We start from the raw sequence: 15,469 nt of genomic DNA, 5'->3' as shown, positions 1-15,469 counted from the left end.
TCCTTCCAACCACACCCTAGGTTAAGAGAACAAATATACAAATAATTTGTGAGAAAATCTAAGTGTCTCCAAGGAACTTGTTTGAACACCAAAGAGTAGTATCAATACTATGAGCTCAAATTATTTTTTTAATGTTTTGTGTACTCATACAGCCATGAGCACATTTGGGATGAATACATTTTTAGTAACTTGCTACATTATATGCATGGACATGGAGGCTATAATAATCACTTTCCTTTCAAGAAAGGGGAATTTTTTTTCATTTTGAATCAAAATCATTTTTTTCATTACAAGCGTTACCCATAACTGTTCCCTTTTCAAAATTCACGTCCAGCAATATTTTTAAATGAATTTAGCCTCCCAACTTAAGTACAAAATTCTTCCAATGCTTAACTAAAGTCAAAAAAAATTCAAGAGGTTGCTACCGTTTTTCCCTTCCAAAATAAAAAAAAAAAAAAAAAATACATCAAGTGAATATTTTTTGAATCAGCACAAACATAACAGCACGAATCAAAAGAAACATGGAACATTTGCTCAAAGAATGCAAGTTCTATATAGATTCTATGTGTAGAGAGAAGAGAACACTCTACGAGGAATACAAAAAGAATTTTTGAAATGTAGACACAGCCAGTTTCTAGCACATTCTACTGACAAATCTTTTCAGTTTCCAAAACCACTGCCAAACATCTAAAAGGAGCAAAACCACCTCAAAGTGAGACAAGATATCTGGACAACATAACGTGAAGTCCCAGCCACATGAGCTATCCATTCTATTTGGGATTCATTAGGATTTCCAGAAACACAGTCAGCTGTTAGGAAACAATGTGTTCTTCGTCGCCTCCTACACAGCAAACTTTTTATTGCAGGGAATTTCCTCTAAAACAAAAATAGACCACAAGCCAGGCCACGAGCAAGAGTTTATATACCTAAACCCCTCGCCTCCAATCTTAAGAGCACCACAGTCACCCAGCTTTTAAGGATAAAGGAAATACAGGGGAAGCTCTTCAGTAGGGGGTCATTAATTCACATGCTACCAGGAATCACCTAGATCTAGAAATATTGAAATATTATGAATGTTTAAATATTAACTTAATTCTAAACTATTACATGGGTATTCAAAAGTGGTTGTTTTTTTTTTTTTTTTTTTGCTTGACTAAACACAATCTAAGAGCTAACACACTGTATCTGTAATCTTTGTTCAAAAGAACAATTGTTTGCTTTTATCTGGAAACTGGCAGACAGAACATTCACTACCTGAAAATAGTAGTAATCTTGCCTTCTCTTTTTAATCTTCCTAAAGAACTGTGAACACGTTAATAAACATTGTGATTCCACATTCTAAGTTTTGCCTTTAAGTATTTTCTGCACTTTTTTCTTCAGCCAAATCTGCTCAACAGACTTGAACACTACAGCTCATTCATATTTTATGTAACTATTAAATTTCTATTATCTAAACTACATGCATCCAAAGCATGAACACCAAACGACATTCTGGCAACACTTTAAAACTGAGCTGTGAAGTCAGGTTTTTATGTGCAGTATAAAATCCATTTAGAGCACTAAACCACCATTTCATAAAAAGACAAACCTTTAAATAATTTATAGCACTAGTAAATCTAGAGTTCCTAGCAGATTTAAAAACAGTATTTAAAATATCACTTTAGATTAAAACCAGCAGCAAGAATCCTACTTCCTTATGTCATAACACACCAAGTTAAATGCAATCCCAGCAGGCCATCTAGTGACCATTCAAGGGTTTGGGGAAGAAACTTAAATCCAAAATCCTCAGCATTTTTCAGTGCCTTCTACTTTCTTGAATAAAATGTGAAGATACACCAACAGAAGCACATTAAGAAAATAAAGATGCTCTGACCAAACGCTTGAGAAATGAAGTATTTATATAAACGAACACATTTCCTTATTCCAATTATAGTACAAAGATCAGACAGAAAGAGAAATAAGACAATCCAGGGACGACTGAGAATATACAACATTATGCTGATCAAAATACCCATCACCCTAAAATACCCCTTGTACAGAACATTAAAAACAAATTTTTCTTGGACAGCAAAACCAGTGCCATATCTCAAAGAACGTTAAAGAAACAATACCTGGTAGAATTCATTTCAGGAGAGTCTCTCCAAAGCAATACCAAGCATCAGATAGAAAAATTCCTTTGCTAGCTATCATGGAGACAGCACTTCTCAAACAGCTGGATCGTCTAGAAAGCCGCAACCATGCTATCCCTCCTCTGCTCCAATAAAAAGTCTGCCATGGGGGCGCCTGGGTGGCTCAGTCAGTTGAGCATCCGACTTTGGCTCAGGTTATGGTCATGATCTCACAGTCCGTGAGTTCAAGCCCCGTGTCGAGCTCTGTGCTGACAGCTCAGAGCCTGAAACCTGCTTTAGATTCCCTCTCTCTCTCTCTCTCTCTCTCTGCATCTCCCCCACTCATGCTCTGTCTCCCCCCTCTCAAAAAATAAACATTAAAAAAAAAAAAGTCTGCCATATATTACAATGGGAACTATATATTTGGTTTTTGTCCCTGGTTCCTGGCACAGAGTCCTTAAAATTCATGGAATCTCCTAACTGGAAAGTGTGTTTGATATGATAATGTGATGATTCCAGGCTAAGGGGGTCCTCAAAAAAGACCACACCATACTTAGATTAGAGCGTTGGAACTTTCAATTCTGTCCCCAGAACTCTGGGCTGGGGAAGAGGCCGGAAACTGAGTTCAGTAACCAGTGGCCAAAGACTTAATCACGGCTATGTGATGGAACCTCCATAAAAGCCCTAACGGTTAGATTCAGAGAGGTTGTGAGTTGGTGACAACATGCCCACAAAGGGCATGGAAGCACCACGGCTCTCCCTGCCCCATACCCTGCCCTATACATCTCTTCCATTTGGCTCTTCCTGAGTTGTATCCTTTATAATAAACTGGTAATGGTAAGTAAAGTGCTTTCCTAAGTTCTGTGAGCTGAATTATTCAACCAGGGGATAGGGGGTCTGGGTAACCCCTGAATGTACAGTCAGTCAGGCAGACATGTAGGTGTCTGTTTGCAGCTGGCATCTGAAGTGAAGGCAGTCTTGTGAGACGGAGCCCTTCACCTGCAGTGTCCAAAATAACTCTGGACAGTTAGTGTGAGAACAGAATCGAATTGCTAGACACCCAGTTGGTGTCAGAGAATTCCACAATTAGTTGGTAAGAGAATAAGACAAACCAACCTCAAAAATCTAACAAACTGAGGAACCCGAAAAAGAAACAAAATGTACTTAGCTTTATTATTTTAGAAATAAGATTTTCTTCTATGGCTTAATAACCCAAGCCACTCATTTACTATTTAGATTTAGGTGTCAGGACATAAGTAAATTGTAATTCATCTGGCACGATGTGCCCCAGCTTTCCAAGTTAAATTAGGTAACTGACAATCACTTGTTATTTCACACTACATGGAATACACATTTCACACTAATCAGAGACAGGCACAAGCAATTTACGTCTTAACAAGGTCAACATTCCTTCCAATTCAGACAGTGCTGCCTCTGATCTGCTCTGAAGTACTCTGAAAGTAGGCTAAAAAATATGAACTCCTTCTAAGACCCAATACTCTCAAGTTCTCATTCCCAACTATGCTTAGGAAAAAAAAAATGGTCAAGGAATGTGAAAAAGACCCACAGAAAAGACTGATACTTCAGACACAAACGAGAAATGGAAAGAATCTAGATAAAAGGCAAGGCAGTTGGGAGAAGAATGGGCTCTTGGATCGCAGAATCCAACACACCGTGTTCAAATCTGACTCTAACCCCCCGCCCCGCCCCGCCCCGCCCCCGTCCTGGGACAAACAGCTTCACTTCTCTGACTTGTTTCCGCATCAGTAAAATGAGGATAATTATAACTTACTTCTCAGAGTTTTGATATAACATTACATGTATTTTTTTAAATTTTATTTATTTTGAGAGAGGAAGAGACAGCATGAGTCGGGGGAGGAACAGAGAGAAGGGGAGAGAGAGAATCCCAAGTAGGCTCCATGCTGCCAGCTCAAAGCCAATGCAGGAGCTTGAACCCAAGAACTGTGAGATCATGACCTTAGCCAAAACCAAGAGTCAGATGCTTAAGTGACTGAGCCACCCAGGCGCCCCCAACATCAAATGTATTAATGCTACCAGAACAACTACTGAAGGCCTTGCCTATGTGGGAATTCTCTTGGACTTCTATCTTTGCCTGCCACTTTCCCTTCTAGTGCACACAATTCTATTCATATGAATAATGCTGGTTAGTGCACAACCTCTAACTTCATATCCTCACTCCTTGCTCTCAGCACGGCACTCGACATTGTCATCCCCTTCACTTCCCAGTCTAGATTTGTGCAACCAGCTCTACCCTGACCTCCCATGAGCCACCTCTGGAAAACCCCACAAATGCCTCTGTGATGACAATGAGGTTGTGCTGCATGTGCCACCCTGGACCACCAGGGAGGATCTGCTTCGGAAGGTGCAGACCACACGGAGTTCCCTTGCCATCAGGGTGCAGCAGGCAAATGGACTCCTTGTATCACCAACCATCAACTCCAAGCTGAACGTCAGGTGCTTACTGGTTTACCCATGTGCCCTAATGTTCGTCTGAGGTTCAACTTTGTGGGGGGGGAAAAAAAAAAAAACAATCAAAGGAGAATAAATGTCAGAACAGAAGTAGTCATGTACGGGTGTGTATTTCTTCCCTCAACTACATTCATAAATTCTACATCATGCTAATAAAAGAAAAAATGAATTTATACATTCTAGTCTACAACTATAAATAATGGTAATTAAAACCAAAAATTAAGATCCATGAGGCAGAATTTTTACCATTTAATACAATGCCACATCCCCAGTGCTTTACAACAGTACCTACTACGTAAGACGCTAAGTATATGTTAAATTAACTAACAGAATCGGGGTGCCTGGGTGGCTCCATCGGTTAAGCATCCGACTCTTGATTTCAGGTCAGGTCATGATCTTGTGGTTTGTGAGTTCAAGCCCCATATGGAAGGACAGTGCAGAGCCTGCTTGCGATACTTTCTCTCCCTCCCCCATGTGTGCTCTCTGTCTCTCAAAAAGAAACAAACATTAAAAAAATTTTAAATTAACAGGTTCAACCAAGTAAAACACAGAAATACACACTTTTAATGAGAAGTGAAGTCCTATCTTTTCCCCAAACGAGGGTGATACCAAAAGAAAGCAATTGCATTAAGAAGCCATTTGCATTTCTTCTGTCACCACTGAGCTTTAGGATAAAAATAAAAATTTTTTCATGGGGCACCTGGGTGGCTCAGTCAGTTGGGCATCTGACTTTTGATTTCATCTCAGGTCATGATCCCAGGGTCATGGGATCAAGCCCTGCATCGAGCCCTGCACTGAGCATGGAGCCTGCTTGGGATTCTCTCTCTCTCTCCCTCTCTCTCTCTCTCTCTCCCCCTCCCTCTCTCCCCTCCCCATCCTTGGCCCCTCCCTTCTTGCATACTTGCATACTCCCTACTTGCATACTCCCTTCTCTCTCTAAAAAATAACAAATAAATAATTTTTCAAGAGAAAATTTCCCCATCTTAAACTAATATAACCAGAACACTTTTCTGGTTATAGATTTAATTACACTGCACTTTAGGTATGATGAGAACACTGTTGAAAGTAAAAGCCAGAGGCAAATGGAAATGAATCCTAGGAATTCATACACCCAGAATCCTAGGTATAAAATACAATATGTCCATAAGCGAATTACTTAGTATCTCTAAAACACCTCAGGGGTTTACTGTATTGAATAAAACCAGAGTACTTACACAAAATACTCAGCACAAAGACCACTTGGGAAACTGTCACATCACAGTCAAGTGAGAAGTAGCTGAAAGCTAAACTAGGAGAAAGGTCACTTCCACCCAGATTCTAACAATCAAAACAAATATTTTAAAAGATACAAAGCAGGGTGCCTGGGTGGCTCAGTAGGTCAAGCTTCTGACTTCAGCTCAGGTCATGATCTCATGGTTCGTGAGTTATAGCCCCAAATAGGGCTCTCTGCTGTCAGCACAAAGCCCGCTTCAGATCCTCCGTCCCCTCTCTCTCTGCCCCTCCCCTGCATGAAAGCGTGTGTGCACTAATATAAACATTTAAATATATTAATAAATAAAAGACACAAAGTCCCACACATATGACCCTTAGATACTCACTAAATGTTAGTTTTTTTTATCTAGACAGAATGAAACTGTCCAATCATCGACTGTCTAGCAGGTACAACATAGACTAACTACCATCTATAAAGAAGAACAATTAGTATAATTATTGATTAGGGGCAAACACATTGGAAGCAAGGCTTTAATTAAAGCCACAGACACTAAAGCAAGCAACAGCACCAAGAAAAAAACAGTAATAATACTGTGGCAGAATAAATACATAAGGACAATAATAAGAAAATACGTAGCTTGGAACCAAACTGTGGAGAACCTTGAACACAGATCGCCTTAATTCTATAAACTGTGGGAAAATCAGTAAATTCTTTAGAGTAAAAAAAACAAAACAAAACAAAACCTAGACTACACTTTAGAAAGATGACTCTGTGAACGATACAGGATGGAAGAGAAGGCATATTAGGGGCGCCTGGGTGGCTCAGTTGGTTGGGTGTCTGACTTCAGCTCAGGTCATGATCTCACAGTTCATGAGTTCAAGACCCGCATCAGGCTCCCTACTGTCTGTTCAGAGCCTGTTTCGGATCCTCTGTCGCCCTCTCTCTGCCCCTACCCCACTCACACAAGCTCACTCTCTCTCTCTCAAAAATAAACATTAGAAAAAAAATTTTTTTTCATCTTTAAAAGGCATATCAAACTGGAGATGGGGTGACCAGTTAAGGAAATATCAGGTAGTACAAGCTGAAAATCATACGGGGGCAGTTTACCCTCAATTTTTAACTACTGGGGACGGGAGAACTTCAAAAGTCCTGGGCATGACAGGCACTACCTGAAGTCTGTGTTTTCATTTCACAGAATCATGGTTAAAACCCAATTTAACACTAAACACAGGGTGAGATCCTGGATCAAATCCTAGTACAGGACAGGACCTTAGTGGAAAAACCTGTGAAATACAAGTAAATTTGTCATGTAGTTTACAGTATCTTACCAGGGTCAATTTCTTAGTTTTGAGAAATGTTCTATAGTCATGTAAGGTATGAAAATAATAGGAAGCTGGGTGAAGGATATAAGGAACTCTCTGTACTCTTTTACATTTACAGAAAAGTTGTAAAATTTTCTCAAAATAGTTTTAAAAAGCAACAAAATCACCCGCTCACTACAGAAAAAGAAAAAAAAAAAAGCCTCTATGTAGGTGAAGGGTCAAACCCAAAGGATGCTATTCTATGTAGGGCCTCAAAGAAGTGGTTAGGAATGAAAGTAAAGACAGAAGGGAGATGACACAGCACCCATCACACGCTAAGTTTAATAGCCCCATATAAGTATCTGAACTACCTGGTTTTAACTGGAGTCCCTAAAATGGCTTCAGAGATTCATGAGCCCCCTACATTATATATGAGAGTATCAATGTGTATTTCCCTGAGGTTCTATAAAACAATTCAGAATCACTGACTAGAGGGACACCTCAGTGGCTCTGTCTGTTAAGCATCTGACGCTTGATTTCAGCTCAGGTCATGATCTCACAGTTCACGGGATCAAGCTCTGCTCTGTGCTGAGCATAGAGCCTGCTTAAGATTCTGTCTCTCCCTCTGCCCCTCTCCCCCACTCGTTTGCTCTCTCTAAAATAAAAAAATTAAAAAAGCCAAATTATGATATAATTTCTGTAATGATTATCGAAGTTTAATAATTCTAAGTGTCAATATACTGGATACAACAGAGGAATGACTACACTTGAAAATAAGAGAGTAAAAATTATTAAAGCTGACAAATTAACATAAAAAGAATGAAAGCACAGAGCACATAAACGCTGTGGGACAGTATTACATTGCCTAACATATGTCTAACTGGAATCCCAGGAAAAAGAGAAAGAACAGGGCAAAAGAAATATTTGAAGAGATAGTGGCCAAAAAGAGTTTTCAGAAAGTAATAAAAGAACAAGTCAAAGAACTCTAAACTGAAAGAAAAAAAACCTAAAACTGCTCAAACTGCTCAAACATACTCAAACTGCTAAAAACTAAGGAGTAAGAGAAAATCTTGAATCCAGGCGGAAATAAAAGGAAACATTACAAGGAGAGGAGCCAAGAAATGAACTTCTCATCAGAAGCAATGCAGAGGACCACAGAACATAGAACATCATCTTTAAAGTACTAAAAGGGACAAAACCCGTCAACTCGGAATACTATGCCCAGTGAAAATATCTTTTTTTTTTTTTAATGTTTATTTTTGAGAGAGAGAGCGTGAGGAGAGAGAGAGGCAGAGAGGGAAGGAGACAGAGGATCCGAAGCAGCCTCTGTGCTGACAGCAGTGAGCCCGATGAAGGGCTCAAATTCACAAACCATGAGACCATGACCTGAGCCGAAGTTGGGTGCTCAACCGAGCCACCCAGGCACCCAAAAAAATCTTTTAAAAACGAACAGGTGAGAAAGATCTGGAATAAAGCCTTTCCAAACTCATTCTTGTGTGCCTCCCAGAATGCTCTGTGCACACTGAAACCATGTTTCTAACACATCTCTAGCAGCTGCACCCTCTTATCCCCACTTCCATCACCGACAGTGTAAATTCCTCAAGGACAGAGACATGGTTGATTAATCTTTGTATTGCCAGTGCTTAGGACTGTGACAAAATAAGTAGTGAGCTTCCGACAGACGTCTGACTGCTGACGATGAAAGAATGGATAATGAAGAGGGAAGCCAGAGGCACAGCAGCAGGACCAGCAACAGAGCTCAGAAGCCGATTAACAGGAAACCCAGACAGCAGAAAGATGAAGCACAGAAAACCTCCCAGGATGGGGTCTTGTGAGCCTGCAGACTGTACGCCAATACATACGGAGAAAAACATCGGAGCAGTGCCATTACACATTCACATTATTTCTACTCATTTGGCAAAAACATTTAGGGAAATACATTCGGGAGTTCCAGGTAAATTATCTGGCAGATATTTTATAATGTGAAAACAATTCTAAGGCCAAACATCTATGATATATCCAGACACAGGTAATGTTTTTAAGTTGATGTCTAATACATCCAGTAAGAAATACTAGATGACAGAGGATTATGGTAATAAGATCTGAAACATCAAGAGGGGGTTCAGAAGCCCCAGGCCACAGTTAAAACAGAATGGGGCACAACAATGCATTGTTGTCTGTGTACCACTAAACAGGAGTTCCTGCACAGCACTAGGCAGCAAAGGTGGGGACACCGTGACTAGGAGAAAGAGTAACAACTGACGCCCACCCAAAGGCCAGGTCCTCCCTGAGTTAAGTGCATGACCCTCCACTGGGCCCATGGAAGTGTGAAGAAAGGAGCAGGGAAAGAAAGAAAAAGAATTTCTAGGGGGCACCTGGTTGGCTCAGTCAGTTGAGCATCTGACTCTCAGTTTCAACTCAGGTCATGATCTTACCATTTCATGGGTTCAAGCCCACCATCGGGCTCTGCTCTGGCAGCGCAGAACCTGTTTGGGATTCCCTCTCTCTCTCTCTGTGTTTCCCTCCCCCGCTCACTCTGTCTCTGTCTCTCTCAAATAAATTAAAATAAAAAAAGAATTACAAAAAAAAGAATTAAAAAAAAAGAATTTCTAATTATGGAGACTGCACTAAACTCTGAGAGAATCATGTATCTAATAAATGGCTTGAGTCCTTGGGAAAATAGCCAGCCTCTTTATGCTTCTACATGCTCCGGAACCAAAGAAAGATCCTGGAACCTTTCCCTTCCTAAAACTCAACCATAAGGGTATCATCATGTTGCACAGGCTAAGATCTGGGCACTCGCTAAATGTCTAGGAAAAGTTACCTGCATTATGTACAATAACGTCAGGGCGCCTGAGTGGCTCAGTCAGTTGTGCATCCAACTTCAGCTCAGGTCATGATCTCAGGGTTTGTGGGTTCGAGCCCCACATCAGGCTCTGTGCTGATAGCTCAGAGCCTAGAGCCTGCTTCGGATTCTGTGCCTCCCTTTCTCTGCCCCTCCCCCACTCACACGTTGTCTCTCTCAAAAACGAATAAACATTAAATAAAAAAAAAAAAATACAATAATACCAAGTTGTAGAGCTAAATAATCAAGGCTGAATATTCTCTATTAGGTATTTGTGTAGTAAAACTACTGGTAAAATAAAAGATTTTTTGGCTCCCAAGCCTCCTATGGTTCACGCTGACCAACGTATTTCATACTGTATACACCGGGGCCCCCACAACACCTAACACAGGGCGTACACTCTCAGAAAACTGTCAGCACCATATACTACATATTAGCATCACCTGTTTTTTTGTTTTGTTTTGTTTTTGGCGGGGGAAGATCACGAGATGAATATTATTTATTCTGATGATTCTCTCTTTGACCTTCCCTTACCCGTTCCTGTAGAAGTTCCACAACCTGCTGGACACAGTCGTTCACATCACAGGAGTCTGTTTTCAGCACCAATTCTGGAGCCTCTGGTTTTTCATACTCAGAATCGATTCCAGTGAAACCTACAAAAGGTACCAGAGCATTGAAGGGGGTAGAAATTAAAACAGGCTTGTTTCTTTGGTGCAAGTCTCTGCTATGGTGAAGTTCACATTTACACTAACCCTTCTGAGTTACAAGGTTATAGTATTGAAACTTCTTCCTTGGGAGAAGACTTCTGATTAAACTTTTGTTTCTCCTTTAAACATGTACAGGTAATTCTCACTCACAGTTCAACAAAGTTGCCACGGACACTAAGTGACTACTGAAACCACTGGCCCCTAGGGGAAACATGGGGTCAGCTTCCTGCAAGGCTCAGTCATCACCAGATTCTTTTTGACACTTCTTTACAGTATGAAAGCTAAAACCCAGGAAGGCTGGGTGTCACTTTGTTCAACTTCAGCTGGGAACGTGTACTCGGGTGGGAGGACTAAAATTTTTGCCACTTTGTGTGTGTCCACAAGTGACTGCCTAAGCACCATGAGTACTCATGTGGGGGGTTAAAAATTTTAGCAGGTAGGAAAACTTGCAAATATGGAATCCTCAAATAATGAGGATTGACTATAACTTCTTCTGTCACCTTTTTTCTTTTAACCAAATGCCCAAACTGCCTATGAATAAATAGGAATAAATACCAAGTGATCCAGGACACCTCAATGTCTCCACAGGAAGACAGAATACAGTACTTAAACCCTAGTCATAAACCAAACTAGATGAGGTTTTTTTTCCTCTCAATGCAAACACTGACACCAAGTTAATCTGTTCATTATATTCACAAGGATTATTTACAGCCAAACTGAAGCTCTGAAGGCTGCTTCTGCTACCAGGATTAAGTGTTCAAGACAAAGTAACCACTATTAGCTTAAGCAAAACGTAACTAAGGGAGCGAATCCTGTCACATCACAAAATACATTCTACAATCAAACATAATCAGTTTATGTGTCAACCACTATTTAGATTTCCCCTTTAAATATGTTACCATGTAATTGCCAAAGAGAAAGAATACAGGATGAGTCCCAAGAATGGGCTAGCTGAGCTGAAGATATGCTGTTCCTATCTTACACCCTTGACATGACCCCCTACAGAAGTCATTTAAGGCTTGTCTGCCTTGAAGTGCTTAGGTCAACCTTGGGGTTAAAATGGTAAACATTACTTTAAAATCATTACTATTGGGGCACCTGGGTGGCTCAGTCGGTTGAGCATCCGACTTCAGCTCAGGTCATGATCTCACAGCTCGTGAGTTTGAGCCTCGCGTCAGGTTCTGTGCTGACTGCTCAGAGCCTGGAACCTGCTTCGGATTCTGTGTCTCCCTCTCTCTCTGCCCCTCCCCCGTTCATGCTCTGTCTCTCTCTCACAAAAATAAACAAACATTAAAAAAAAAAAAAGTTAAAATCATTACTATTGACAGCCTCTTCTCTGCTGTCATGCCAACCACCCCATTGCGGCATATTCAATAAACCTCTATCTCCTTAAAAAAAATAACTAAAATAAAACATAATAAAGTAAAATAAAATAAAACAAAATAAAATAAATTACTATTAAGAAATGCAGTCACCAAAAGAGTTCTAAAATGTAATAGACAAGTCTACAGCCCACTTGTTTTCTTCTATTTCATGTTTCTAAGTATCACATGAAGACCTGAATCCAAGAAGAGATTTCTGCATTGCCAATATTCCTAATAGTATTTAGTGGTGAGTTACAATAGAATAGCTAGGGAAAAATAATTCTGGTTAAAACACTAGTTCTTAAGCTCTAATTCTCAAATGCAGCTAAACAATGCAATCGCCAGGTCTCACCTGCATTAGATTCTGATTTGGGCTTGGCATAGGATTTTTAAAAGTTCACTCAAATAATGCTATTGTGCAGCAAAGCCTGAAAACCACTGTGTTAGAAGATTTGGCTTATTTTAAAAGCCCAGGAATTCTCTTTCTAGCTAATTTATCCCATAAATGATTATAATAAATGTATGCTTAAGCAAAACATTTATATTTAAGTAAATAACAACTACTTGAGCAGTAATCATGAAAATAATCATTAGAATGGCTGACACAGGGATAGTTATAGTGTCACAAAAAGCCCTCTAAAAGCCTGAGGTCTGCCGAATGTATACAATCTCTTCTGTCCTTGAACATTTACCATCACAACTCTGAAACAGCATTTACCATTCTGACAGTGAGTAAACGGTTTTTAATTTTTTTTTTTTAACGTTTATTTATTTTTGAGACAGAGAGAGACAGAGCATGAACGGGGGAGGGTCAGAGAGAGGGAGACACAGAATCTGAAACAGGCTCCAGGCTCTGAGCTGTCAGCACAGAGCCCGACGCGGGGCTCGAACTCACGAACTGTGAGATCGTGACCTGAGCCGAAGTCAGACGCTTAACTGACTGAGCCACCCAGGCACCCCAGTACACAGTTTTTAAATACTAACAACTCCAGGGGTGCCCGGGTGGCTTGGTTGGTTGATCATCCACCTCTTGATTTCAGCTCAGGTCATGATCTCCGAGTCACAGGATGGAGCCCCATGTCAGGCTCCACGCCGAACATGGAGGCTGAGATTCTCTCTCTCTCTCTCTCCCCCTCTCCCCCACTCATGCGTGGGGCTCTAAATAAATACATACATACATGTGTACATACATACAACTCTACAATCGGGGACTCTAACACATATATCTTAATCTAAGGAACATTTTATTAATGTCTACCGAGAGGAATAGACAGAAAACAGTCAAGAAAGTAAATAAGTAACAGCAAAAACTAAGCTACTACAAACACACTCCCAAATATAGAATGCAAATTACAAATAACTCAAGGTATTTTGCATGTGGTCTTACTCATCTTTGCATCTCAGCAGCAAACACACAGCTTGCAAACAGGTAGCATTGATCAATGTGTGTTGAACATCCAATTTCCACTCCATCTTCTAATCTATCCAATGAGCATTTACTATGTGTGTAACTCTAATGATACAAAAATATTCAAGATGTTATCCCTGTTCAAAAGTAGTTTACTCCAGCCAGAGACAAATCTACCTCCCTCACCAATCCATCCTTGCAAAAACAAAGCCAACTAAAATTAAAATAAGATTTAGATTTCAAGATCCCAGACACATCATTTTGCTTCTCTTTGCCAAATCTGTATTTTGAGAAACTGAAGTGAAAAGTGGCCATCGACAGGGACAGGCGGACACAGATGATGAAGAGCTGAACTGGTTTCCCTCCTAATGTTGTCAGTTATTCAGGTCAGGCAACCTGTTCTCTTTGAGTCAAGAAAGCACAGGCTTCATGGGTGAAACTGAGTTTCCCTGGTGGCACAACTGAATGCCAGCCTTGCCTAAGGAACCAGGTTTCACCACAGCAGGTGGAACTTGCCCCACGCTTGCCCCAACTGGTTAAGCATCCCCAGGTCCAAATGTAGAAGAGCCCAGAGTAATAGCATAGTCCTTCCTGTTCCACCTTTTGCTATGCAGAACCAGAAGCTGAGTGACAAAATCTTGAATTCACAGAGCTCCTGTGATAGTCCCAGGCTATTATACTCCCTATTGGGAAGGCAGCAGTTACCTGCATGAATCATTGATCCCTACACAGCGCTGAGTAATCAATCCCTGGCACGTCCTCTGTTGTTAACAATAGAACAGAACTAATGTTAAACAATACCTAGAAGATTAATATAATTGGTATCAAAGGTCACATCAGACAGGTTCTAAATGTCTCCTATGTCCAAATGTTCATCGTAGTTGTAACTTTAGGAGCAAAGCATAAAAATTTTTAAAATCAAGGTATCTTCATTTTGATGGAATCAGAGATATATTAATTCAACCTAATTAAACAAATGTACACCGAATGAATAAGGGACCATTCCACACCATGATATAAATAAGAACAAGGCACTGGTTTTGCTTTCAAAATGTTTACAATTACCATGATCTATGGAATTTCCTTCATTTTCACCGGAACAAAAAGCAGAAGTGGCAGCAGCTAGCAATTGCTATGCAGTCTAATGCACCTAATTATACCAAGTAGGTTTCCAACAGCCCCAGAAGTCCCAACCTTCTAAAACTCTGTCTTGGGAGTAGGATTCCAACCTGACCAACCATTCCCACTGAGTATTACACACGGTGCCAGGTACTGCTGGTAGGCTTCAGAGACACAAGAGCGTAGTATTAAGACCCACTTTTTCTTCTCAAGGAGCTCCAAGTTGTTTGAATATTCCCAATCTCTTAGCAAAGATGATCAGTCTCAGATATGGCAAGATAAAGTATGCAAAGGGGCGCCTGGCTGGCTCAGTCAGTAGAACATGCAGCCCGTGATCTCGGGGTTGCATGTGAACCCCACACTGGGTGTAGAGATTATTTAAAAATAAAGTCTTAAAAAAAATGCAAGCAAAGGGAAACTTACCTTTAATTTCTCCAGCCCGTGCTTTTTTGTAGAGTCCTTTAACATCCCTCTGTTCACAAACATGCAGAGGAGCATCAACAAATACTTCAAAAAACGGTAAACTTGCACCCTCATGAATTTGCCTTGCATTGTTGCGATCCTTAGAAAAGAGATGTAGAGAAACATAATAAAAGGTGCTCATACGAATCAAAGGTACTCTAAATGATCAAGGATGAGTAAAAGTGCTTTATCAGCTGAGGCAGTGGAAAATTAAATATTAGACAAAACTTAATTTATATTTTAAAATATAAACAAAAAAATTTTAACCCAAGAAACTATTTTTTCATAACGATTTTAAAATTTGATATTCTAAAAATCCAAGATATTGGGGAGTTCCAGGAGGGAAAACAGCAGATGCCCTGTAAAAACTTTCACCTAAATTTTACAGGGAACCACAGTCAAAGCCCAGCCTGAATGCAGGTGCCATCAGGCCTCTCATAACATGTTCAATC

General features: G+C 40.3%; 1 protein-coding gene across 1 annotated transcript in view; it reads right to left on the bottom strand.

The window, feature by feature from the left end:
- PAPSS1 (3'-phosphoadenosine 5'-phosphosulfate synthase 1) overlaps window positions 1–15,469 on the bottom strand; it is a 103,085-nt gene that overhangs the window by 61,574 nt on the left and 26,042 nt on the right. Inside the window, 2 exon segments of the mRNA XM_027061997.2 lie at window positions 10,492–10,610; window positions 14,979–15,117. Coding sequence (XP_026917798.1) covers window positions 10,492–10,610; window positions 14,979–15,117 — 258 coding nt within the window.

This window comes from Acinonyx jubatus, chromosome B1 (assembly GCF_027475565.1).
Source record: "Acinonyx jubatus isolate Ajub_Pintada_27869175 chromosome B1, VMU_Ajub_asm_v1.0, whole genome shotgun sequence".
Lineage (NCBI taxonomy): Eukaryota > Metazoa > Chordata > Mammalia > Carnivora > Felidae > Acinonyx > Acinonyx jubatus.
Note: the sequence above shows the minus strand (reverse complement) of the source record. Positions and strands in the feature narration are given on the sequence as shown.